Consider the following 24,988-nt stretch of genomic DNA (forward strand, 5'->3'; position numbering starts at 1 on the left):
AGAATGCATGTTTTGGAGGTACCTCATTCAGAGTGGCAAAAGTGCTTCGACAATTGGTTCAAACGTTTGCAAAAGTGTATAGGTCTTCTGGAGAATATTTTGAAAAACAATAAAGTGATTTTCGATGATTAAAATTTGTTTTTGTTCTCTAATCCCGAAATATAAAAGGCACCCCTCGTATACTGGAAACCCTCGCAAAAAGAGGGTCGTCTAGTTATATTATCCGAATAATTGAGAGCTATTTCACGGACCGTAAACTGCGGTTTAGAAGCGACAAAGGCGCTGAGGAGTGCATCGTGACAGCAGGGGTACCTCAGGGATCAGTTCTGGGTCCACTGCTATGGAACTTAATGTATGACGGTGTTCTAATACTGGATATGCCCCATAGAACTAAAGTCATTGGATTCGCGGATGACATGGCGGTGGTAATGGTGGCAAAGCAAATCCACGAAATTGAGAGGATCGCCAGCAAATCCACAAGCATGCTCAAGGCTTGGCTAAGATCTATGAAATTGTAATTAGCTGAGCATAAAACCGACATAGTCCTAATAAGCAGCAGAAAGATAGTGGAAACTATAAATGTAAATGTTGAGACTGTAACTATTAGTTCAAAACCCGCTATTAAATACCTAAGAGTGATGATTGACAGCCGTTTAAATTTCAAAACGCATCTGGAATATGTTGCGAAGAAGGCCTCGAGTGTGCAGTCTTGTCTGTCGCGAATAATGCCAAACAACGGTGGACCAAGCCACAGCAAAAGAAAACTATATAGCAAGGTAGTCAGCTCGGTTCTCTTATATGCCGCACCGATCTGGGCCGACGCACTGAACATAAATAGTTACACAAAAAAACTGATAGCCGTCTATCGGCTAAGCGCTTTGCGGACTATCTGCGGCTTCCGTACAATTTCGGATGATGCTTCCTTCGTTATAGCCGGTCTAGTCTCAGTAGACATTTTGGCGAAGGAAATGCAAAGAGTGTATCTAAGGCTATCCGAGCCCGACGGTAGAGCAAGTCGTGAAAATATCGCAGAAGAAGAAAGGCGTCGTTCGATCGCCCACTGGTAGATGGACGCATGGGCTAATACCTATTCTTACGGCGTGGTTAGAAAGGAACCATGGGGAAACAAACTTCCATCTAACCCAATTCCTTTCAGGTCACGGGGTGTTTCGAAAATACCTTCATAGATTCGGCCATGATAGTTCACCAAACTGCCCAATCTGTATGGAGAGGGAAGAAGACGCTGATCACGTCTTGTTTCAATGCCCACGCAATGCTCCCGAAACCCGTAGCATATTAAACGGAGAGAACATCATAGATTTTATGCTAAAAACGAATGATAACTGGAAGCGAATCTGCGCGCATGTAAAACATATCCACAATGATTTAAGACGCGCAAGGTTCGTAGACGAAATAATTAGTAGCCTATGAGCTAACCAGCCCCGTGAGGTAATTCCTTTTTTGGACTGTTCCGCAGGGAGAGTGGTAGATAGTAGAGAGGTGTTTAGCACGTAGGTGCAGCTGTGAGGCTACAAGTCGTGCATACTGCTATGCCGGTATAGCAGTACTCATGAGAGTTCCCTCTTCACGGGCGTCATCCCGAAAAGAAAAAAAAACATATATGGGTGGGGGAGTACTGTGGGGCAGAACTGTTACTCATCCAATGAGCGAAGCAGTGGGTGGTCACAAGCATATACTACTTTCGATGTATTGCATCAAGAAATATGGATGTTGAGTTTAGTGCTCAAACCGCCTCCCGACGAGATACTTAACTGTTGTACCGGGAGGGGATCGGTACTTGGACGGTAGGAGGATTAGTTCGTGTTAAAGTCTCACACTGACGAGGTTAGGTGCTTCCATGCTTCCTCTTCGTAAAAAAACAAAACAACATACACATTTACAAGGTGGCGCAAAGTTCATCATCCCTTTTTGTTTTTGAGCAACTTTCTTACTAAATAAAAAAAAAAATGATTTTTAGTCGTGGAAATCTTTATTTTGACCTTTACGCGCACCATTGCTTGCCTGTTTCTATGCTGCAGCTGTCAGGTTTACAAGTGTGAAATATGATTTTTGCAAAAATTATAAATCTTCCGAAAGGGTGATTAATTTTGCGCCACCTTGTTTGGGTGTATGGTATATATGTATAAGTATGTACAACTCATTCAGCTTGTATGCAAATATTTTATAAAAGTTGACTCTTTATGCATGAAAACATCGAGTTGGAACTCGTACATCGCTCCTACCTGGTTTCCGATAAGCGAGAAGTCGATCGCGGCTGATCGGACGCGTTGTGTGTACGTTGGCATATTCTCAAAACGTATGCAAATTCATACAATACTTCAGCTGGCTGTTTAGAGTGTCTTCTGTTGATATTTACTATGGGACAATGGCTGACATTGACGGACAAATGACCAGCACAAACAAGTTCTTAAAATATTTGCGAAAGCTTGTTAATTTTTATTTACAGCCACTGGAGTATTTTTCTAATCAAAGCCAGTTCATATGAGTTCGATTGTGAAATTCGCTTTGAATAAGCGAAAAAGAAATATGTAAGCACTTATGCATAATTATGTGCGCATATGCATTGTTATGTTCGCATATGCATTATTATGTGCGCATATGCTGCTAATAATAAATGTAGTTCAATTTCAATGCCAAGGAGATTTATTGCACTCTTTCATCTGATTTAATTTTTTTGCATTTTCTTTATCTCAGAAATTTGACACATTTTTCAACGAATGCATAAAGTGAATTATTTCTTTTGTGTGGGTTTTGCGGTCAAACTTGATGTCAACTAAGTACCGCAAATATACTCGATGCGTCTATGTATGTATAGATGTGGCCCCACAAATTTGTGTATGTATGCACATATGCGCATAAGTACACTTGCGGGAATTAAAATAGCCGTTCATACTTTGCGATACAAATTTGGTACGAAATTTATATTTATTCGACACATTTATGCCAGCTGGCCTTCATGCTTTCTTACTGTCCAAATGAGATAATGGACCAACTGTCATCTCTTGGAAGTGTAATAACCGTAAATTAAGTTAATCAACCCTAACTCAAACGAACATAAGCTTCTTCGAGCGAATTACGAATTGCAGGCGTAAAAAATTTAATTTTCTCTACATATCTGGAAAATGTTGTAGAGAGTAAACTGTAACGGGAAAAATAAGGAAAAATTGTCAAAACTGGTTAAAATGTTGCCGTGCTATCATTTACCGCGGGCTGTATTTACAAATTGTGAAAATCCATTCGCGAAATGGTAATGCCAGAGACGTTTCGAAAACGCAGTGATTTTTTTTTCAGTCCACTAAGCGACTTCTAGGCATATAATAGCCGATTAATTAAGAAATTTGGGCCGATTGGGACACTTCAAAGTTGGAGGAGACCTGCCCCGTTTTCATGTGAATCAGGCTAACAAAAAACTTACAGCAGATACGAGGGGTGCCTTTTATATTTCGGGATTTGCCAACCCTGGTGTTGCAATCTGGCAACTGACAGCTGTATCGCAAAGTTTGACATTTTTTGGCTTTTACATACTCAGAACGTTTTGAAATACCAGCGCTATTTGTGTTGTTTACAGTAAAAGATTCATCTCGGTCCAAAAATGGAATTAAATCGTGAACATTTTCGTGCGATTATTTTTTACAACTTTCGACGTGGATTAACTCAGCAACATTGCATGGATGAACTTAATTCATTTTTTGGCGATGAAGCTCCATTAAGGACCAGTGTTTATCGATGGTATGGTGAATTCAATCGTGGTTGTAGTTCCCTCCAAGACGAATTTCGTGAAGGTCGTCCAAAATCAGTTGTTGTTTCGAAAACCATTGATGCTGTGCGCGAACTGATATTGCAAGATCGTCATGTGACCTATCGTGAGATTGCGACAATCTTAGGCATTAGTGGGACCAGCATACATTCAATATTGCATAAACATTTGACTGTCAAAAAAATTTGTTCGCGTTGGATCCCACACAATTTGTCAATCGCTCAAAAAAAGGCTCGTGTCGATTGTTCGGAAGAAATGCTCAAAAAATACGATCGCGGGGCTTCGAAACACGTCTATGACATCGTGACAGGTGATGAATCATGGATTTACACGTATGAGCCCGAAAGTAAACAGCAGTCGACTGTATGGGTGTTTCAAGATGAGCCAAATCCAATAAAATCCAACAAAAGTTGTTCGCGCACGAAGCACTTCCAAGCAAATGGTCGCCTGTTTTTTCGGAAAAACTGGACATGTCGCAACCGTACCACTAGAACAACGTAGAACAGTAAATTCTGAGTGGTACACAACCATTTGTTTGCAAGTTGTCTTCCAAGAAATTAGGAAAACCAATCGCCAAAGACGGATCACTCTTCACCAGGACAATGCGAGCTCTCACACATCGGCTCAAACAACTGCATTTTTGAGCACCCAAAACATCGAATTAATGGGTCATCCGCCGTATAGTCCTGACTTGGCCCCGAATGACTTTTTTTTATTCCCGTACGTAAAAAACAAACTGAGAGGTCAACGTTTTTCGACACCTGAAGAAGCGGTTGCGGCATTCAGAATGCATGTTTTGGAGGTACCTCATTCAGAGTGGCAAAAGTGCTTCGACAATTGGTTCAAACGCACGCAAAAGTGTATAGATCTTCATGGAGAATATTTTGAAAAGCAATAAAGTGATTTTCGACGATTAAAATTTGTTTTTGTTCCCGACATATAAAAGGCACCCCTCGTAGTGTTGAGCGCGTTGAGCAGAATGAAATATTTGTATTGTGGTTTACTCTTAAAAAAAAAAAGTTTGCACTCATTGGAAAAGTACTTGAAAAAGTGCTTAAAAAAATGCTTGAAAACAAGTTAAATTGCTAAAAAAAAAATACAAATATTAAGAGCCACTTGCTTATCGACGCAATAAAGTGAGCTTAACGAAACGGGGCGCTGACTTATTCCTAACTTTAAAGTGACCTTAAACCCTTTTCGTTTACTCCAGCAGTTTGCTCAATCTATTTTTCAATGGCCGGTGAGCAAAACCGTTCTTTATTTCCATTTTTATTATTATGAGGGAATTTAGCACTGCGAACTAAAAGATGTATTGTGCCCTCTTTACGGATTTAGAGTATTTCTTTGAGCTCAACAGCCTTAATAAATTTAAGTATTTATCCTATTTTAAGGATCACAAAGGATGAACCAAACTTCTTTCGTCCAAGTAGGTCCACTTTCTGGGCGACCATTACAACCTAACCTAACTTATTTTAAGGAGATTTATATTTTGCTCTGGTAAAATATGTTTCTGTTTGGGCCGATGTTTGTCCCGCTTACACATCAGTGCTGGGCACGAAGCCGACAGATGTTTGGCGGCTTCGCTTTTCGAGTTACCTCAAAGCCTCGAGCTCCAGTCAACGTCGGCGATTCGCATTTTAATAATCCTGAAAGATCGACTGGCGCAGAAGGAGGATCAGATACTACTGTCCAATAAGCCCAGCTTAATCATTGTTTAGAGTTTGGATCTCTTGATGAAACTCAGAGGCACAAAAACTCTGCTGATAAGCTAAGCCAACGACTTAATCTCTGTACTGAATTACAAAGCTTCAAGTAGCGAAAGCTTTCTGAAAAATAGTAATTTTAGTTCTAAGTCGTTGTGAAACTCGAACTATTTTACGAGTCTCCCAGATTGGCAAAGTCTTCAGACTGAAAAATGTTCGCTAAGTCAGGTAATCACAAGGAAAATTTGAAATATAGGTTTATTCTGGAACTGAAAGATATGGTAAATGCGCCGAAGCATTCTGTAAATAGCAGGTTTCTCCTCATATTTTTCATAAAAAAAGCTCCCTGAGCAGATGCAATCCGCTTTTCTTGGAATTACCGACTTGCTCTGTTAGGTTGAAGGAGATTGGCCTCTTGAGGCAACTTCCTGTAGGACATAGTAGCTTTTTGAATCAGATCTGCCCATCCTTCTCTGTACTTCGCACTGATCTCTCCATCCGCAAACTGGGTTTTGAGGGTTGTGATAGGGCTATCTTTCCGAGCAGGCAAGATTGGAAAGAGGAGAGAGTCGTCACGGATATAGGTACCTCTGCTTTCACTGACGGATCCAAGATGGAATCTAGGGTGAGAGCGGGGGTTTTCTCTAAATCACCGAATATTTCGGTCTCCTTTAAACTGCCGGTAACGAGCAGCGTTTTTCAAGCGGAGATCTTCACGATCCTGCAAGCATGCAAAATGCTTCAAGATCGCTGTTGGGAGGGAGACATTAATATTTTTCCGATAGTCAAGCTGCGATCTAGGCCCTGTCGTCGCCGTATTGCAGTTCAATTCTCGTAAACTCCTGTAAGGAGGAACTCAAACGTCTCGAATGTGCAAGAAACATTTTCCTTATCTAGATTTCTGGGCACAGGAATATAGAGGGAAATGAAATTGGCAATGAACTTGCCAGGAAAGGGTCGACAGAACCGATTTCAGTTGTCCCTTTCTCTGACATTGGTGTCCCCTTGACCGTTGTTAAAGGGGAACTACAAAATTTCTTTCTAAAAAAAGCGCAAGACAGATGGAGGTCTGTCTCATCGTGTGCTATTTCGAAAAGAACAGAAGGCTTAAGGTGATGGGAATCTCCCGCCATTCAATTTCCAAACTCATTGCGGTGCTCACTGGTCACTGGGTGATCGGTACTCAGGCGGAGAAGCTTGGAATTCCGTACAACCCCAATTGCAGAAGCTGTGGGAATCTTGCAGAGCAAGAGACTGTTGAGCACTTTCTCTGCAAATGTTCGGCTCTGGCGGTTGGGCGCTTGAGATTCCTTAGTGTGCCCTTTGGGGATGGCTTAAAGAAATTATCCAGCCTAGATCCCTTTTCTCTCCTCCACTACATCAACAGCACTGGATGGCTGTAGACGGGTTTCTCTTCCCTATATTTTTTCGCAGGTAGTGGTCCACATTATGGTATCAAAACGGCCCGTAAGTGCTACTTGTAGTGTCTTGCTGAAAGAATGCTTCCCAGCGTCGGCGATACCCACACTTTGGAAAGGTAGCAGCAAGACGTCTACAGTGAGCTCGCATTCGGCTACTTCTTGAGCTATCTTTGAAACTACTTCATCATCAACGTCCGTATTTTTTGATCTCCGCGTTGCCTGCTTTCTAAGCTGAGCCTTTACATCACTTTAAACTTAACTCCAATTTTTAAGGAGCACACCAACTAACCTTAAATTTGAATAAAAAAACTTTGTAAGAATGAAAATGCGCTATGCATCTGATACGAATAAAGTGAGCTGCACTCTTAGAGTTTAGTTGAGGAAATGTGTATTATACAGGGTGGGCCATATAGCGTTTACTTTTTGAACCACCTATTTTTTTGAGAATGGTAACACAAATGACATGACAAATGTGTTCATAATTTACTTAAAGGTTTGACATTTACGAAATGGGACGCTATACGCTTGAACAAAATTGGGAAATATTGAAAACCTATTTCCAAAGTGGTGAGTCTTTTTCTTCTTTTCTGATTTTTCGATGGCTACGTTACTGTAGAGAAGCAAATGCATCCACAACGAGGCACTGTTTGGTGCGGTTTTTGGTCTGGCGGCATCATCGGGCCATTTTTTTTCGAAAATGAGCGAGGAGCCGCGGTTACAGTAAATGGCAAGCGTTACCGTGACATGCTCAACGAGTTGTTTCCAAAAATTGAAGAGGATGACATGGACGACATTTGGTTTCAACAGGACGGTGCAACTTGTCACACTGCCAAAGTTACACTCGAACTTTTGGCTACCGTTTTTGAAAACCGAATAATCTGCCGAAATTCCGATATCAATTGGCCGCCTCGGAGCTGTGATTTAAGCCCGTTGGAGTATTTTTTGTGGGGAGCCGTTAAGGACAAATGCTATGCGAACCATCCAGAGACGATTGATGCTTTAAAACACGAAATCGAAGTTGCCATTCATGAAATTGGAGCCCAAACAATCGAAAATGTGCTTAAAAATTGGGTTGATCGAATGGCCTACTGTAAAGCCAGTCGTGGCAGTCATTTGAACGATATTATTTTTCATTCATAAATGACAATGTTCAATCTTCAAAATAAAAAAAAAAAAAGTTTGAAAAAATATTGATTAGTTTTTTCTTTTTTAATGCCGATTCAAAAAGCAAATTTTACATGGTCTACCCTATAGATATAATATTATAGATTTTTTCAAAGTAATTTCGGCGCATGAATTCCGGTGCTGAAGCATAAAGACGATAACAATGAAAATTAAAAAAAAATCCATATTAGCGGTAATTTAGCTGCCATTAAAGCCATAAGTACTCGCATGCACAGTTACACCAAGAAAAAACGCCGCTAAAGCGCTTTAAAAGCATTCGAAATTTTTCGGATTTAAAAACAATTAAAAAAGAGGAGCACAAAATTTACCATAAACGTCTTGAATGCACAAATATGTATTTCATTAATATTTCCTTTCAAATTTTTATGACATTGCTTTAATGCGCACTTCCTGTTGCCGCCATCGCGACCATAAAATCTATCTTTAGTACTCGCAATGGGTAGTAAAGCAGTAATTGAAATGCAGTCAATGCCTACGTCACTTCGCTTGCTTTCGAAGGAAAATTTCCACCAATACTGTTTTACAAGTTGTGAAAATACTTGCTGTACACCACAGAAAACAGCCAGTGGCACCAGCACGTTTTCAAAAAACAACACAAACAACAACAACAACAAAAATGTTAGTTGTCATTACACACTACTGGCGCTGTCAAGTGCTATTTTACACTGCGTCTGCGCATAAGCGCTTCTCAAGAATGATTTCTAATGGCGTAAATATTTCTGTTATTTCCGCTTATGGAAAATGCATTTTAAATAGTTGGCTTTTATTTTTAATACCCACTTTATTTAATTTTTTTTTTCAAAATATGCCATAGCTTTACTTATTCTAGATATAGATGCAGATAAATTAATTCTTGAGCTGTAATTACATTTCGAAAGTTGCGCTTAATTGTTGGATTTTCACAATTAAACCATCATTAATTGCTTGTGCAGTTAATTTTATAATTCGTCAGTGTTTACTTTTTTAGTTTTATTTGCTTTTTTCCCCTGCAATTTGCAACACTTGAAAAATCCCATGAGATCGCTCAGTGAACACTTTCAATGTCAAAGCAATTAGTTCCAATTGGCAACTCTACGAATCGCTGATCGCTGAAGTATTCGGCTGGTCGAAGGTGAATGGAGTGAAAAAAGAAAGAAATATGTATGGTTTTAATTCTGAAAAGAGGTCGTCGCCAAAGCAATAATAATTGAGAAAATTTAATTAGTTATTCTTGTTTATATGTATGTATGAGTATCTGGGTCTTCAATGGCTCATGAAAAATTTGGTACAGCACGAAATTTCAAGGGGCAATTAGATACTAACGGGTTGAAAGAAGTGGCTGTTGCCAAAATAATAATAAGAAAGATACTACATATGTTCTTGAAAAATATCAGTTTGAGCTGCTTCTCTAATCTGCGGTGTGCCTCTTGATGTTGCAGCGCAAATGGACGCTTCATCAACCTGTTTATACCATTTCTTAATACTTCATAGCCGGGTATATGCAAGGTGAAGTCCAAAATAAACAAGACTGGCGTCCTAAAAATGGTTTTGATGGCGCCATCTTTTTAATGAGTTAGTGCGTTGGAAGTTACATTCCTAGCTGACTTTCACTGATAGCTTGGTAACATTCGGTTCAGTGGAAGCGAAGTTAGTGCGTCTAAAGTGTCAGTATGTTTGTGTTATCGGTACAAAAATGAGTTTCGAACAAAGAACTAATATCAAATTTTTTTTTAAAATCGGTAAAAAGTTTACCGAAACATTTGAATTAATGAAAAAAGTTTATGGCCATGATTGTCTCGTTTAGTTACTTTATTTTTGTTAATAATTAAGAATTTACTAAATATTTGTTAGATTTAAATTTATATTAAATTAAAAACTAATTTATGTTACTAAATAAATAGATTTAACTAAAGATAGTTGTGACGACATAAATGTCAATGTACATACCCAAAATCAGTAATCATCGAAAACTCCATCGAAATTGTTCGAAAATTTTTCAAAAATGAACCGAAATCATCGCTGAAATTCATGGAATCGGAGTGGAATATCTCCAAAGCATCGTTTTATCGCATTTAACTGATCATTTGGGCTTACGAAAGGTCTGTGCACGTTTCATTCCGCATAAGTTAACGGAGGACCAAAAATTGTTCAGAATTCGACATTCGAAAGACCTCAATAAAGAGGCGAGAACTTCCTTTACAACATTGTAACTGATGATGAAACGTGGTGTTTCCAACATGAACCTGGAACTAAACGTCAGAGTGCCGAATGGAAGGCCTCAGACGAGCGAAAAATCGCGTTTGGAGAAATCAAAAATCAAGTCGATAGTCATTTGTTATTACGTTTCCAAGGGAATTGTCTTGAAGGAGTTCATGCCAACGGACCAAACCGTCAATGCAATTTTCTATCTTGGCGTTTTGAAGCGTTTGTTGCATCGCATTCGTCGAATTCGCACTGAATACCGTGAAGGAGGAAGCTGGCGCTTATTGCATGATAATGCACCAGCTGAACGATCCACTCTTGTGACTGATTTTTAGACTAGAAATCGCATTTTAACCATCAATCACTCACCGTATTCGCCTGATATGGCTCCCTGTGACTTCTACCTCTTCGGGAAATTGCATTTGGCCATGAAAGGAAAACGTTTTGCGTCCGTAGAGGTTATCCAAAATGCTTGTACCGACATCCTGAAGGACATTCCGGTCAAACACTCTTTCGAAAAGCTTTTAGATCGCGCTAGAGCGGACTATTTTGAATAAATAAAGTCGAAGTTATCAGAAGAAAGGTCTTGTCGTTTTTTTTATTACAAATTGAACTACCAGAACTTTCAGATAATCAGTGAATCTAAAACACAAAAGCAAGTACGCCCACAACGGTCCCAGGTATTTGGCTCACTTTAAGCCAACAAGCGGCCACTCTTTTCCTCTCTTGACACATTCGTAGCTCCTAGGGTTTCCTTCAATATTTTTGCCTCCCACGAATACTGACCGTCGGTAATAAGCAATTTAGATATCCAATTAGTGCTAAAACGCAGCATTTCAATATCACAACTAACCTAAAATGAGAATAGTGGCAAAAGTGGTATGAAAGCGCTAAATTCTCTGTTTCTATTAGCTCCACCCCGTGTAGTTTAAAAACCTTCAATTCAGGGAGTTCACATTGTCCACTCAGTTAAAACTGTCAAAGTAAGGTTTGCCCAAAAGTGTCAAACCGTTTATTTCGTCCCTAGTGAGTTGCAAGTGCAACAGGAAGCGTTGAGCCCGAGCTCGTTCTCGTTCTCTCTGGCTGTGTATGTACCCAGTTCTCAATGCTTACTGGAAAGAGCAGCAAGTCCGCATATATTCTTCTTGTCCATTTTAATAATAGTGAAAGATGGTTTTACCCAGAAGGAGGATCACATACTACTGTCCAATAAGCCAAGCTTAGTCATTGTTGAGAGATTAGAGCTCTTGATGAAACTCAGAAGCACAAAAACTCTGTCGGAACTAAGTTCACAACTTAATCTCTGTACTGAATTACAAGGCGTCAAGTAGCTGCTTGCCTGAAAGATGGTAATTGTACTCCCTCGTTCTGAGGCTCAAACTATTTTACGAGCCTCCCAGATGGCAAAGCCTTCAGACTGAAAATCGTTCGCTAAGCCTGGTAATCGCAATGAAAATGTGAAATAAAGGCTCGCTGAATAGATTTCCGCATCTATACCTCGGTCCATTCTGGAACTAGAACATAGATGCGCCGAAGCATTCAGTAAATAGTACGTTTCTTCATTCTTCTTTTGTCAAAGCATCAAAATCACTAAACAGATGCAATCCGCTTTTCTTCGATTTACTTTCTGAAAGAATGCCTAATATTTCCATGACAATGTGCCCGCTCTTTCCAAAGTCCCACTTCCATTATTCTCAGAGGGAAGTATGTATCTTCTTAGCTGTAAAAATCAATCATTGCTACATGACAGATCACGTGCAAAGCTCCTATGTGTTGGACATAAAATATATCGTCCCCTTAGTATTAAAATAGCCTATAAATTTTTCGATGTTTTGAGAAAATGAATTTCAAACTTTTTGTCGAAAGTAGCTCTCACTCAAATCTCGTTATGTCTCATGATTCAATCATAAAAGGTTTGCTCAGTAAGCAGCTTTCTCATTTTGTCTTGACAAATCGGCTCCCTTAGCAAGACACTGGGTTGCTAGCTCTAGAAATTTTGAGTAAAAGTGGAGGAAACGTAAAATTTGTAGAAAAATTTCGAAATGGTCTGCTTACGAGCAACAAGTCGCTAAAGAGTTTTCATCGGTATGTTCATCTTCTAGGATAGTATGATATGAAATACATACCGTTTAAGTCAGAACATAATAGAGTAATTGACGCAATCCGAGATCGGATGTGGTGATTTAGACGGAATTCATATTTTGCAAAGACTAGCATTTCCCAAAGAGTTACAACAGGGAGAATAATTGGATAGTCCCGACGCGATCGGTAACATTGCATACTTCATTATAAAAAAGTTGCCATTGACGGAACTTGTTTATAATGAGCCCACCTTCCCCTGGACGGATGAAGTGTCCAGAGGAGGCTTAGCAAAACACATTACCAGCATGAAAAACCTTCTTATAAAAAACTATCTGCCGGAATCGGCTCAAAACTGTAGGTCCTTCCATTTGTGGAACAACAACAAGACGCGCGCTGCAAATAGGAAGAGGATCTCGGCCAAACACCTAGCAGAATTGTACGTGCCAATTATTTATTTCTTTTTAACAAAATAGTTGCATATTGGCGAAGCTGCGCAACTTCGCGATCGGCTTTAAATTTAACAAATAATTCACAAAATAAAATCTTGGATTAGGTGAAATAATTTCTTGTTTTAATATTAGACTTGACAATTTCCGCTAATAACTTCTATTTGTACCATTTTTTACATTCAAATATTAATTAAAATTTATTTTTTAAACCGTTCGCAGTTTGTTTCCATTTAAGTAAAAAAATACTTTTTTGCTACCATTTTTACCAAAAAGGATTTAATTTGTTCCACTTTATTCACCTTCTTAAATACAACCTTTTGTAAGGGAATGTCAAAAATCGAATGTCACTAGTGAGCAAACCTTTAATAATTGAATCATGGTTATGTCTGTAAATATTTATTATTTTTTGATTGACGTTTTGACCCACTTTGTGGAACTAGAATTTGACAAAATTTTGACCACATATAAAATCGACGATGAAGAATCCAAAAATTCAATAAAAAAATAATAGCCTATGAGCACATAGGCTATTGTTATACTAAGGGGACGATATGATGTGGATAATGCTTGGAACATAGGTTGATAGTACCAGCTATCCATTATTCCAGATACGTTTTATCGGAGAGATATGGGTAGTTCGTCTTAAGTACTTCACATCAAACTACCGAACTTTAAGGAAATAAACAATCGGGTGAATTAACGCCTTGCATATCCAGGCCATGAGTTTCGGTATCAGTTTCCAGTTCTTTTCGAGCATTTTCTTACAAGAACAGACTTTTTTACACAGTGTTCGCTTTCAATCTTTATTGTAACTTAGGTGCCAGTATGACTCCAAAGAATTTAGCACTGGAAGAGTGAGAAAAATGTTGTCCATTTAGGAAAATAAGTAAGCTTTGCCATGCCGTTCGGTGGCAGAATTACTCGGATTTATATACGACCAAGGATTGTCCTTCAGCAGCAAACTCTAAAAAATCTAGGCATGCTTGCTGATCATGATAAAAAGCAGTAATTCAGCATTTCGGTTGAGTTCATAGCTTCCTGACCATGAACTGAGCTCTTATTAGATCTCAGCCCAGTTCTTTTTGTAAGTTCGCGCTAATTGGAATGGAGGGATATTGAAATTTATATAGTTTACATTGGTTAAATGAATGAATGAATGAAAATGAGGTTTGCACTTCGTACACATGGCCCTTTGTGCCCACTACTCACCACAGTTCCTCAACCAAACCCAGTTATCTTAAGGGGTTAGGGGTAGTCAGAATTTTCAAAAAATCGATTTTTTGTTTTTTGCATTTTCTTAAAGTATAATGTTTTAAAAATATTGCGTAAAAATTTGAAGTGAATCCGACAAATACTTTTCAAGTTATTCAACAATTAACAAAGGGCGCTCGGCCGCTCCGGAGCCGATAGCAAAACTTTAAATGCGTTTTTCTCAAAACTATGTTTTTCAAACTGGTGAACACTGTAACTTAAAAACCGCTACGTAGATTTCAATAAAATTTATACAGCTTTTGAAAAACATAAAAAACTTGTGCCTGATCGAAGGATTTTTTTTTTTCAAAAATTTCGATTTTTTTTAACAATTAACTGTTGGTTTTTTTTCTAAAATCTGGAAAAAATTTTCTGAGGCCGCCATTTTGTTCATTTTGAAAAAAAAAATGCTTCGATCCGGCTCGAGATTATCTATCAATAAAAATAATTTTTCTCATCCGATTGGTTTTAGATGAATCTGCAAGGACTTGTGATGTTCACCGCAAGGGACTTCTGGAGAAACGGGCTTCACACAAACAGCGATAACTTTTGCAATTATTAATTTTTTTTTTTTGAAATTTTGGTGAAGTCAAGTTAAAACATGATGTTTTTATGCTATGTTTTTATTTTTGTTAAATAAATTAATTAAGTAGCAAAAAAAAAATTCATGAAAATCATCATTTTTTCGGGCCTCTGACTACCCCTAACCCCTTAAGGGGACCCGGTAGTCTAGAAATTTCAAAAAATCGATTTTTTTGTTTTTTCAATATTTCGAAAGTACTCCTATAGTAACTTTAGAATATACAGTGTAATTTTCATTCGGAAATTCCCAATATTATAGCTTCTACAGCAGATGAAACTCATTTATCTCGAAACGATTTTTTTCGGACTGATGTTGTCAAAAAAAAAAAACTATTCATCCGAATCGTCTGAAATTTTAATATGTTGTTCACAACATCAATGGCTATCGCCTGTACTAGAATCATTTTATTATTTCATATTTTTTTATTAAAAAACAAAAAAAAATCCCAATTTTTAGAGTGCGCCAGTTTGTAAAATTTTTTTTTATTCTAATAGCGGGACATAGCTACTGTCATACTGATTAATAACACAGGTCAACAACGTTTTGTTCTAGGAAAGTGTAGGGTCATTTCCGAAGTAATTTTTTGCGTAGAATCCGAATCCGGGGTTTAAAGTGCTCTATCATGTCAGGACTTTGAGATATCCTAACCTAAAAGTGCAAAAAACGCTGTTTTTGCCCATTTTTGAGGTTATGTAGCTACAAAGATTTTGCTCTTCATAAAAAAGTAAACATAGTATTTCAAAGTATAAGTCTTCCTCTTTTAAATGCCGTTGAGTTTGCTTAAATATCTTTATTTTTCACTGAGATATCGCATTTTGAAGTTTTTCGGCAGGGTCAACTTCAGCGTCACTTTTAAAATTATTAAAATTAAAAAAAAAAAAAAATTTTAATTTTTTTATGTAAAAGAAATTAAAAAAAGCTTAAAAAATTAAAATATCGTTTTTCATTTTTTTATTGTAAAAAAACATTCCTGAAAATACCCTAAATTTTCGAGCTCTAGACCACCAGGATCGCTTAATAAACCTAAGATAGAGCTGGGTTGGGCTGAGCGTATGTGCTTTTTTTCAGATGTCTCATCTTTCTTCACGCTATAGCATCACATTCGAGAAGAACGTGTGCTGGAGTCTCCGGGAGCTGGTCGTAGAAACGACAGAAGTGGAGTAGACAGTGGACCATATCCCAATTCTGTGCCTATGACTACGCAATATTGTGGAAGGAACAGGGAACTGATTCCTCATAATCAAAAGTACTCTGAATCACTGTAGACAGCTGATACAGTGCAGTGTCCGTAGAGATCCCTGCCTTCTGGTTTGCGCCACTCATTTGAACCAAATTTTCGTCTGTATACCTGGTTGCACAAGAAAGGGAATCTGAAATAGTGGATCACCCACTAGGCATGAGCACCGTTTCCAAAAAGTTGGTTTTTGAATAATCGCGGTTTTTTAAAAAGGTTTTCACACGTTTAAAAAAATTAGTTTAAAAACCTGATTCTTTCGGATTTCCGTTTAAAAGGGGGAAAAGAACGATGCACAACGAATTAAAAGAAATATTGAAAAAGATGATTAATCAAATTGCGAAAACCTTCTTTTTAGAAACACCGATCCTTTTTGCACATCCCTACTGCACACTCGTACTGGTCTAAGCAAATATTTTCCTGCCCTTTCCTGGCGAAAGCAGCAGACATAGAAACGCCAGCGACGCCGACGTGAATACTAAAATGTTTAAATCAGAAAAAATATCCAATAATAGGCCCTTTCATTTTCCCAGGTCATAAATTATAAATAAATTGCTTGCTCATGAAAAGTGAAAGCACTCCCGAAAAATTTATTATGCCACAGTAATTAACTACCATTTTTGCATACGCAATTCATTGCCAAATCATGTTAAAGTCTCAATTCCACACAGTTTTTTCGCCCTCTTTTTTTATTTTATTTTATTTTTTTTTTTGGCAAATCTAATATACGTTTAGCTATGGACGTGACTGGAATTCGTAATTAAAACGCGTGAAATGTATGTATATTAGTGCGTTTGTATGTGTGAACGTGTAAAAAATTACCGAAGGCAACTTAGCCTGAAAACCTCCTTAAAAGTAGCGCATTATATGTATGTATGTGTGCCTGCAAGCGCCCAAACAAGGTCAAACTTTTTATAATAAAAATTCAAAATTTACTGCGGGGTAAAGGGAATGGTTTAATACGAAATTTTGGTTTAAAAATTATTAACATTTTTTTTCTCATTATCTTGTCGTTTTGCCGATCCCTTTGATATTATTTTATTTACATACATACATACATACATACATACATACATACATATATATATACATAATTTTATAAAATTTATTAATGAATTCCTATCATTTTTCTTTCAACCATTATTGGTTGTTTGTAATTTACAATGTGTGGCCCAGACCATTTGCCTCAACACTTCTAGTTTGACTTAAATTTCCCCATAGGTTTTTGGTATTTCTTAATTTTTGGCTTTGTTGGCTTTGTACTTGGCGAATAGTTTCTGTTTTTGGTTGTAACCTGTTTTTATTTTTGTCTGCTTTCATTTACTTTGAACCAAAACGAGTAGTTCGCTTTGCGTTTAAAATTCGTTTTCTCCATATGAAAATTTTTCCGAGAAGCGTTCCGAGTAAAAAAGCGCGGCTTAGAATCGTGATCGAAATGGTTGGAGAAGTGAGAAAGGCATAGTGTAACTCGGGCACATTAAAAAAATGCTTCTGAAAAAGGCGAAATGGCGTGAGCGGAACGCTAGTTGGGCTGAGTACAACCCGTGAAGATTAAAAATAAATAAATAAAAATGAAGTAAGTGAAATAGTCATAATCGACAACCCAATATGCGTCTTGTGTCGGAAAAAGGATGGCAATAAAGAGGACAATCAGTGCTTTGCCCAGCAGTCGTTAGACGGAGGAGGTGCATTTTCCAGTCAGCTAAATATATTCTCTCTATTTCAATAGATTTCTAAGATTCATAAAAGAGTTAAGTAGAAAAGTTTCCTATCTCCCCTATTAAGCCTCTGACCATTGGCCGTCCATATTTTCTCTCTTAGGTCTGAAACAACAAAGAGCATTCACGCCCCAGTGCTTAGATTTTCAATTACGATCTGAAGGTCTACTCTAATGCATTCATCCCGTGATCCAACCCTAAAGAAGAAACAAAACTGTCATGTAATTAGAAGGAGCTACGCTTTGCTGGGTCTTTAGCCGAGCTCCTCCTTGAAATTTCGTGTACGTCTTATCTTATTTTTCTATAAATGGAGGGACCTACTGTTTATGCCACTCCGAAAAGCCGTTAGTTTTTATGAGGAGATTTTTCATGGCAGAAATATACTCGGAGGTTTGTAATTGACTGTCGGGGAGCGACCGCTAATAACAAACTTTTTCTATCAGTTGGTGTGTCGTGCTCGGAGTTTCTAACCCGGCCACTTCCGAATGATAGTCAAGCAACAACCCATGCGGCTTTGGTGACCATCCAAATTTATTATTTATGTTGTGTTTATGTTGGGAAGTAAAAATGCGCACTATTCCACGGTTAGAAAAAGCTCTCAAAAGCGATTGAGGTAGAAAAGAGATAAAAGTGTCATTCTCATTTTTGATAAATATTTCGATCCGCAAGGTTCTAATGGTTTGAAAGCAATGAGTAGCTGTTATAATAGAAAAGCAGCAAAAAGGGTGGTGTTTTTTGACGACAAATGGCAGAAAAACAGTTAAATTTAAGATTTAGACAACTTTTTTGAAATAGGGAGGAAACATTGCCTGTAATCTTATGGCTACTAAAGTAAGTTAGAAAAAGCTTAAAACAAATTATTTGTTTAATAGTTGAATCAAGGCGAAAGTTTGAAAAATTCTGACTATAGTAAGATAACACATTTACTGAAATGTCCCGGTCCTAACAAAAGCCGTGTGTTAAGAAGCATGTGACCGCAAAGTTGATTATTATATAAAGTTAATCAAGGGAGATGCGGATTTTTGACAAGAATGATTTGTGGTATATCATTTTTTTTCGGATAATTTGTGCTACAAGCTTTGGCAAACTTAGTCATGGAGCGATACTCAGTTGAACAACGTGGAAAAGTGATCCAAACGTTTTATGGTCGTTCTACAAGGAGTGCATTTCGCACATTGTGTGAAGGTGATGAGGCAAATTTTCGCCTAAACTGATACGTTAACAAGCAAAATTGCCGCACGCCATTCAAGAAAAAACTATGTACTCACAACGAGTCACTGTTAGCTACACAGCGCATGACCGAATGGCCTCATTACGAACTAAGTTCTCAGGACACATTTCCTCAAGAAACAACATTTTCTCAAGAGGTCCAATCGCTGTTGACGTCTTGCGATTTGACCTCATTGGACTTATTTCTCTGCGGCTACGTGAAAAATATGGTCTATAAGCCCGAGACCAAGTCAGTGCTGAAGAACGAAATGATGTACATTTTAAATGATATGCAATCCGAACTGTGGCAAAAAGTCATGGAAATTTTTTATAGGCGCATCCTGTGCTGCCGCAGGAGTAGTGGTGGGCATTTAGTGGATATTAGTGGATATTGTCATTCATTTGGTAAAAAACTTGTAAATTTTTTTCTCTTTAAACTTTAAGTATAATAAAAAAATTTAAAAAAATATATATAGTACAAATATGATTTTTGAACCGAATGTATTGTAAAATTGCCCGTTTAGAAAAAAAAAGAAAAAAAATAAAATTAAAAAAAAAGAAAAAATAAAATTACAAAAAAATATAAAAAAAAACAAAAAAAACAATGAAACATTAAAAAAAAAATAAAATAAAATAAAAATTTACGACAAATTTTTCTTTTTAATGTTTAATTAAAAAACAATTTAAATTAAATTTTAACAAAAGAAAAAAAAGAAAATAAAAAAAATAAAAAAAATAAATATATTAGGACTATGAATAAGTTCGTGCGGTTTTTTTCGAAATTTGAATTTCGGATCATTCCCATGGCTTTTAAACGTTTGGAAATGGTTGATTGATCAACTCCCAAAGTTTTTGCAACCTCTTCTTGCGTTTGAGCCGGATCTTGATCGAGCAATTCCTCCAATTCGGTATCCATGAACTTTGGCGGCGCACCCTCGCGTTCTTCGTCTTCCAAGCCAAAATCACCACTTTTAAAGCGTGCAAACCACTTCTGGCACGTTCGCTCAGCTAGAGCATGCTCACCATAAACTTCCACCAAGATACGATGACTTTCGGCTGCTTTTTTCTTCATATTAAAAAATTCCCCGCAAAAACACATTATTTGGCACGAAATTCGACATTTTCAAGTGTGGTAAAAATATTGTTGTTTACGCTTCAAATAAAAAACTTATACTGACGTTTGTGCCTTACGACAGTAGCTCTCCAATGAATGTTTGGAAATGTGGATCGATGGAATAATAATCAAGTTACGCCATCTGTTGTAAAACCGCACGAACTTATCCATAGACCTAATAAAAGAAATAAAAATGTGCTACAAATTTTTTGCCACAATTTTTTTTTCTTATTACTGTTTAATTTTCTTATCTTTTGTTTTTTTTTTTATTTTTTTTCTTTTTATAAACTTATTTTTTATTTTTATAATTTTTTTTTTTTTAACTTATTTTTTAACTTATTTTTTATTTTTTTTTTAATTTTTTTTAATTTTTGCAGATGCAGAAAGTCAGGCCCGTCCGCACGGGGGGGAGGGACTTGCAAGGTTCAAACTCCCCCCAAACGAAGTTTTAAAAAATTTTTTGACATGAATTGATATGAAAAAACAAAATAGGCACTGCAACAAAAGTTGGAACCCCTCTAAATCTGAGGGTCTGCGCACGGGCCTGCAGAAAGTAAAATTCCGGTGGAGTAAACAGAATTCCAAAATCCCTCAATATGCTTTGCTTGCGAAACTTATTTATTTTTCCACTATTATTTTAGTTTTTTTCAGCTCATAGCAAATAGTTTAGATTTCCCGCAATTTTTGTCAGCAAAACAACGACTTGAAACCTTTTGTTTTTAATTTTAAAGCTAAAGTTTATTTAACAACATAAGTTTAAGCCTTAAAACCTGCTTCTTGCTAATTAAGGGCCATTGAGTTTTATAAAAGTCAGCTTAAATCGGTACTGGCGACAATGCGCATAGCATCAATCAATGAGCGAGGGAAAGAACAAATTGTGTGGCAATGAAAATTTATAGCTTTTGCATAAATTATTTTTTATTTATGCAGATTTATTGTAGTTATAACACTCATTCTTAATTTAATGAAGAAAAAAAAAGTTTCACTAAATCTTTCTCACATTAGCAGCTCCACAAAAATTCACGTCCACTTATTTTTATTGACTCTCCTATCAAAGATTTAATTATTTATTTTTCTTTTGTACACTTTGCATTTTTGTATTTACATTTGTTTATCGATTCATACCACATCTTATTATATTTACGAATTCATATTGCGAATTTGCAAACTTGGAACTGACTGACTGCTGCTTTCAGTCGACTTTGACTCTTTGCTGCTTAACTTCGGCAAGCTGATGTCATTTCCAGAAAAGCCATGAAAAGTAACTAAGAAGAAGAAAGTTTTTTATGTTCTTCATTTGCAAAATTATTAGCGTTGATTTGCTTTTGAACACACATATGACAAAATACGCACACATACATATACATATATGCAACCAAGTGTACAAACACAACGGCAAAACTAATGGGTAGCTTTTTTTCCATTTGGCTGCCTTTTCTTCGTAAGTTGATTAATTAATTGATAAAGTGCTGATGTGAGAAGAGTGTTCGAATTTTTGATGTCTTTTGGGCTAAGCAGTCATTTATTTTCAAAATATTTCAAAAGTAGCGGAAGTAGGCAAATTGTAGAAAGTGAATGTTTGTGAATACCTTTAGGGCATACGAAATGATGAGTGCAAAATAAAGGTGTATGGCTAATTTCCTTCCTAAAAATCTTACTGGAAATGAAAGCGCAAATTTTAGTTTTAATTATTTTAAATGTTGTTGGTAAATGTGCATTGATGAAGATCTTCACAAATGACAATAGACCAGCCATTGGCGGCTGAGTCTGGTCGTGGCATAGCTCGCGGGAACTCCTAAGGCTAGGAATAATCTCAGCACCTACTCCTCAACTGTCCTGCATTCGGGAGACTGTGAAAGAATGAATGAATGAATGAAGATGAGGTATGCACTTCTATCCCAGAGTCTTTTGCGTACTCTGCTAATCACAGTACCTCATCCAAACCCAGCGCTCTCAATACACCTAAGATGCAGCTGGATTGGGTTGAGCGTATCCGGCCGAGATATTTAATACATCTTTTCCCTATACCCACACATTCGAGAAGAAGGTGTGTTGGAGTTTCCGGGGATGGGTCCCAAAAACGGCAGGAGTCAGTGCGCCATATCCTCGGCCTGTACAGATGACTGCGCAATCTGCAGTGACCTGCGAGAATGCCAGTTTGCATGTTCTACTTATCCATAAGAAGAGTTAACTGAATCTCTTTTGATTAGACCCACAGTTTGGCGCCAGCTTACATTTCGTAGCCATAGCTCGTCGCTTCCAAGAGTCTCTTTAATGGCGTTCAGGTTCTAATAAAACGAGTCCGCAGCCTCTCTAATCAATGCATCCGCTACTCCATACCCAGTTATGACCTTATGTCCTGGAAGCGCTTTGGGCCGGATACGATTGTGCGTTCCTAGTAACTTCACTTTCTCGATGCACTCAAGGTCTAATTAAAACTTAACCTCGAAGGACGACAATGTCTTGAGTGCCGCCTGACTGTCGCTCAGAATGACAATTCGCTCATTCTGGAGGTTTCTATCTTAGTTGACCTCTGCACACAGATAGATAGCATACACTTCCGCTTGGAAGATGCGGGGAAATTCGAAAGACTAAAATACACTCAACTTGGCTCTCACTACTTTGCGGTTTGGACGAGGGCGGTTCAATAACCGTGTTTGATGACAGTGGGCGTTCCCGTTGGAATTTGGTGTTAGCATCGTGGGCTTTCAGACCGATTCACAGGTTAGTTTGGATTTGGCAGCTATTCGAGTAATTCGTGTTTCGGGATTTTCGCTAAGCTGGAAAAAGAGCAGTAACGTTTGGTAATTCGCTTTTTGTTTTTGGATGGGAAAAAATGCGAGTTGATAAAAGCAAAGTTGGATACTGTCTATGGAGACGCTTCGTCATCTACGACTACCGTTAGATTTTGGTTCAACGAATTTATCCGTTTTTGATTAGGAGCGCCAGGGTGCTCGGCAGATGTGGTTACTGAGGAAATCATTCAAAAAGTCCACGACATAATTCTCGCTGATCGACGCACGAAAGTGCGCGAACTAACAGAGGCCATAGGTGTGTCGACCGGAACGCGAATGAATATTTTACATGATAAGTTGGCGATGAAAAAATTTTGTCGGGTCGATGGGCGCCCCGATTGCTCACAAGCAACAACAAGCGGTTACGCTTGTTAACTTCAAAGCAGTGCTTGGAATTTTAGCGTCAAGTTGTTACCGTTGCTGAAATCTGAATTCATCATTACACACCAAAAACTAAGTAACAATCAGAACAATAGATTTCCACCGATGCACCTGCTCCAAAGAAGGCGAAGACAGTCCCACTGGCTGGAATGGTCATGGCGACGGTTTTTTGGGATGCGAACGGTTTCATCCTCATGGATTTTTTAGAAAAAGGGAGAACGACGGCTGAACAATACTACAGTGAGTTATCGGACCGCTTTCACAAAAATTGAAGGAGACACGGCCGCAATGGGTGTAAAAGAAGGTGCTGTTTCACCACGATAACGCACCAGCACTTTCATCCGAAGTTGTCGCCGTCAAACTGCTCGAATTGCGTTATTAATTGCTGCCGCACCGCCCGTATTCGCCCGATCTGGCTCCCTGCGACTTTTGATTGTTCCCTAACATGAAGAAATGGCTTGCGGGAAAAAAATTTAGTTCAAACGAGGAAATCATTGCCGAGACAGAGGAACATTTTGGAGAGCTCGACAAATCCTATTTTTTGGAGGGGTTAAAAAATGGCAGGAGCGTTGGGAGAAGTGTATCTTTCTAAAAGGGGACTATGTTGAAAAAAAAAACAAAAAAAAATTTCTTTGACAAAAAAAAATTCTTAAAAAAAAACTAATTTAAACAAACATTTTTTTTGCAAAAAAAGTAACGTTTGGTAATTGAAAAAGAAATTCTTTGAAAAAAAGAAAAGTCTTTGAAAAAAAAAAAAATTAATTGAAAAAAAAAAAAAATTTTCTTTAAAAAAAAATTATTTTCTAACACGGGTTCTTACTGAACCCCCTTCATACCTATAGATCCGAATTTAAAAGCGTAGGCAGCCTAATTTAGTAATTGCTCTGCGGAGCTTCTACGTAAATCGAACCAAATTCATTGACATAATTGATTAATCCTTTGCAGACGAATTCGCAATCGACTTATCGATATTAAATTATCACCTGCATTTACTAAGCAGTCATTAAATCTGGAAATCAGTTTGCGACTTTTTCTTAAATATTCAGTTGATACTCACATAAATCCATTAGATACGTTGATGGTAGGTAACCGGCCACAGCGGCCGCGCTCGCCAGTGTCTGCTGCAATTCCAAAGGTAGCTGCAGCAGCGCCTGTGTGGTGGCGAATGCGGTAAACGCCGATGATGGCGAAGGTGTTGGCGATGAAGAAGCTGTTGCTGTTGTTGCCGCCATTGGCACTGGCATTGTGGGCGATAGAGCAGCTGTTGGAGTAGCGCTAGGTGTTTGTGTAGATGTGGTATTTACCGCTACTGAGGCGGCTAAATCACTTAGTGGTGATGCTGATGATGCCGCTGCGGCGGCGATGGCGGCGGCAGCCGTAGCTGCTGCAGTGGTTTTTAGTGGCCTTGTGGGCGTTACAGCCGCAGCAGCTGGGGCGGAGGCGGTAAGCAGCGGTGCATTTGCCGTTTCCATTGTAACACTAGTTTGCTATATTAATTTATTAGTTTATAATTTATTTTTACAGTTGTGCTTGCGCTGCGTTTCTACACTAAAACTGAAGACACACACGGAAAATATGAATAAATATTATTTCTTTTTTTTTTTTGTTAATTTTTTGTTAAATTTCACTTGGATTTATTGGTATTGGCATTAAAAACGGCAGGCACAACAATTCTATATATATATATAAATATATTTATATCAAAATAAAAAAAAAAAACAAAAAAAAAAAAGAAATCTGCGACACGCGCAACCAAAAATGCAAATCTACCGCAACTGCCACTCGCCGAGTGCAATCACTCGTTAATTCCTCATTGCGCTTGCGTTGCAGAGCATTGCTGAAATCAGTCACGTGATCACGTGATCACTAGACAAAGGCAATGAATGTGATTGGAATTGATTTGA

At 37.8% G+C, this 24,988-nt stretch overlaps 1 protein-coding gene across 7 annotated transcripts in view; it reads right to left on the reverse strand.

Annotated features, from left to right (window-relative positions):
- The window catches only part of LOC129244938 (homeobox protein 5), a 177,053-nt gene that overhangs the window by 78,249 nt on the left and 73,816 nt on the right, over window positions 1-24,988 (reverse strand). For all 7 annotated transcript variants that reach the window (XM_054882860.1, XM_054882857.1, XM_054882855.1 and 4 more), the window contains one exon: window positions 24,142-24,638. In XM_054882860.1, coding sequence (XP_054738835.1) covers window positions 24,142-24,556 — 415 coding nt within the window. In that variant the 5' untranslated portion in view covers window positions 24,557-24,638. The remainder of the gene's footprint in view (window positions 1-24,141; window positions 24,639-24,988) is intronic.

The sequence above is a fragment of the Anastrepha obliqua genome, chromosome 4 (genome assembly GCF_027943255.1).
Source record: "Anastrepha obliqua isolate idAnaObli1 chromosome 4, idAnaObli1_1.0, whole genome shotgun sequence".
Lineage (NCBI taxonomy): Eukaryota > Metazoa > Arthropoda > Insecta > Diptera > Tephritidae > Anastrepha > Anastrepha obliqua.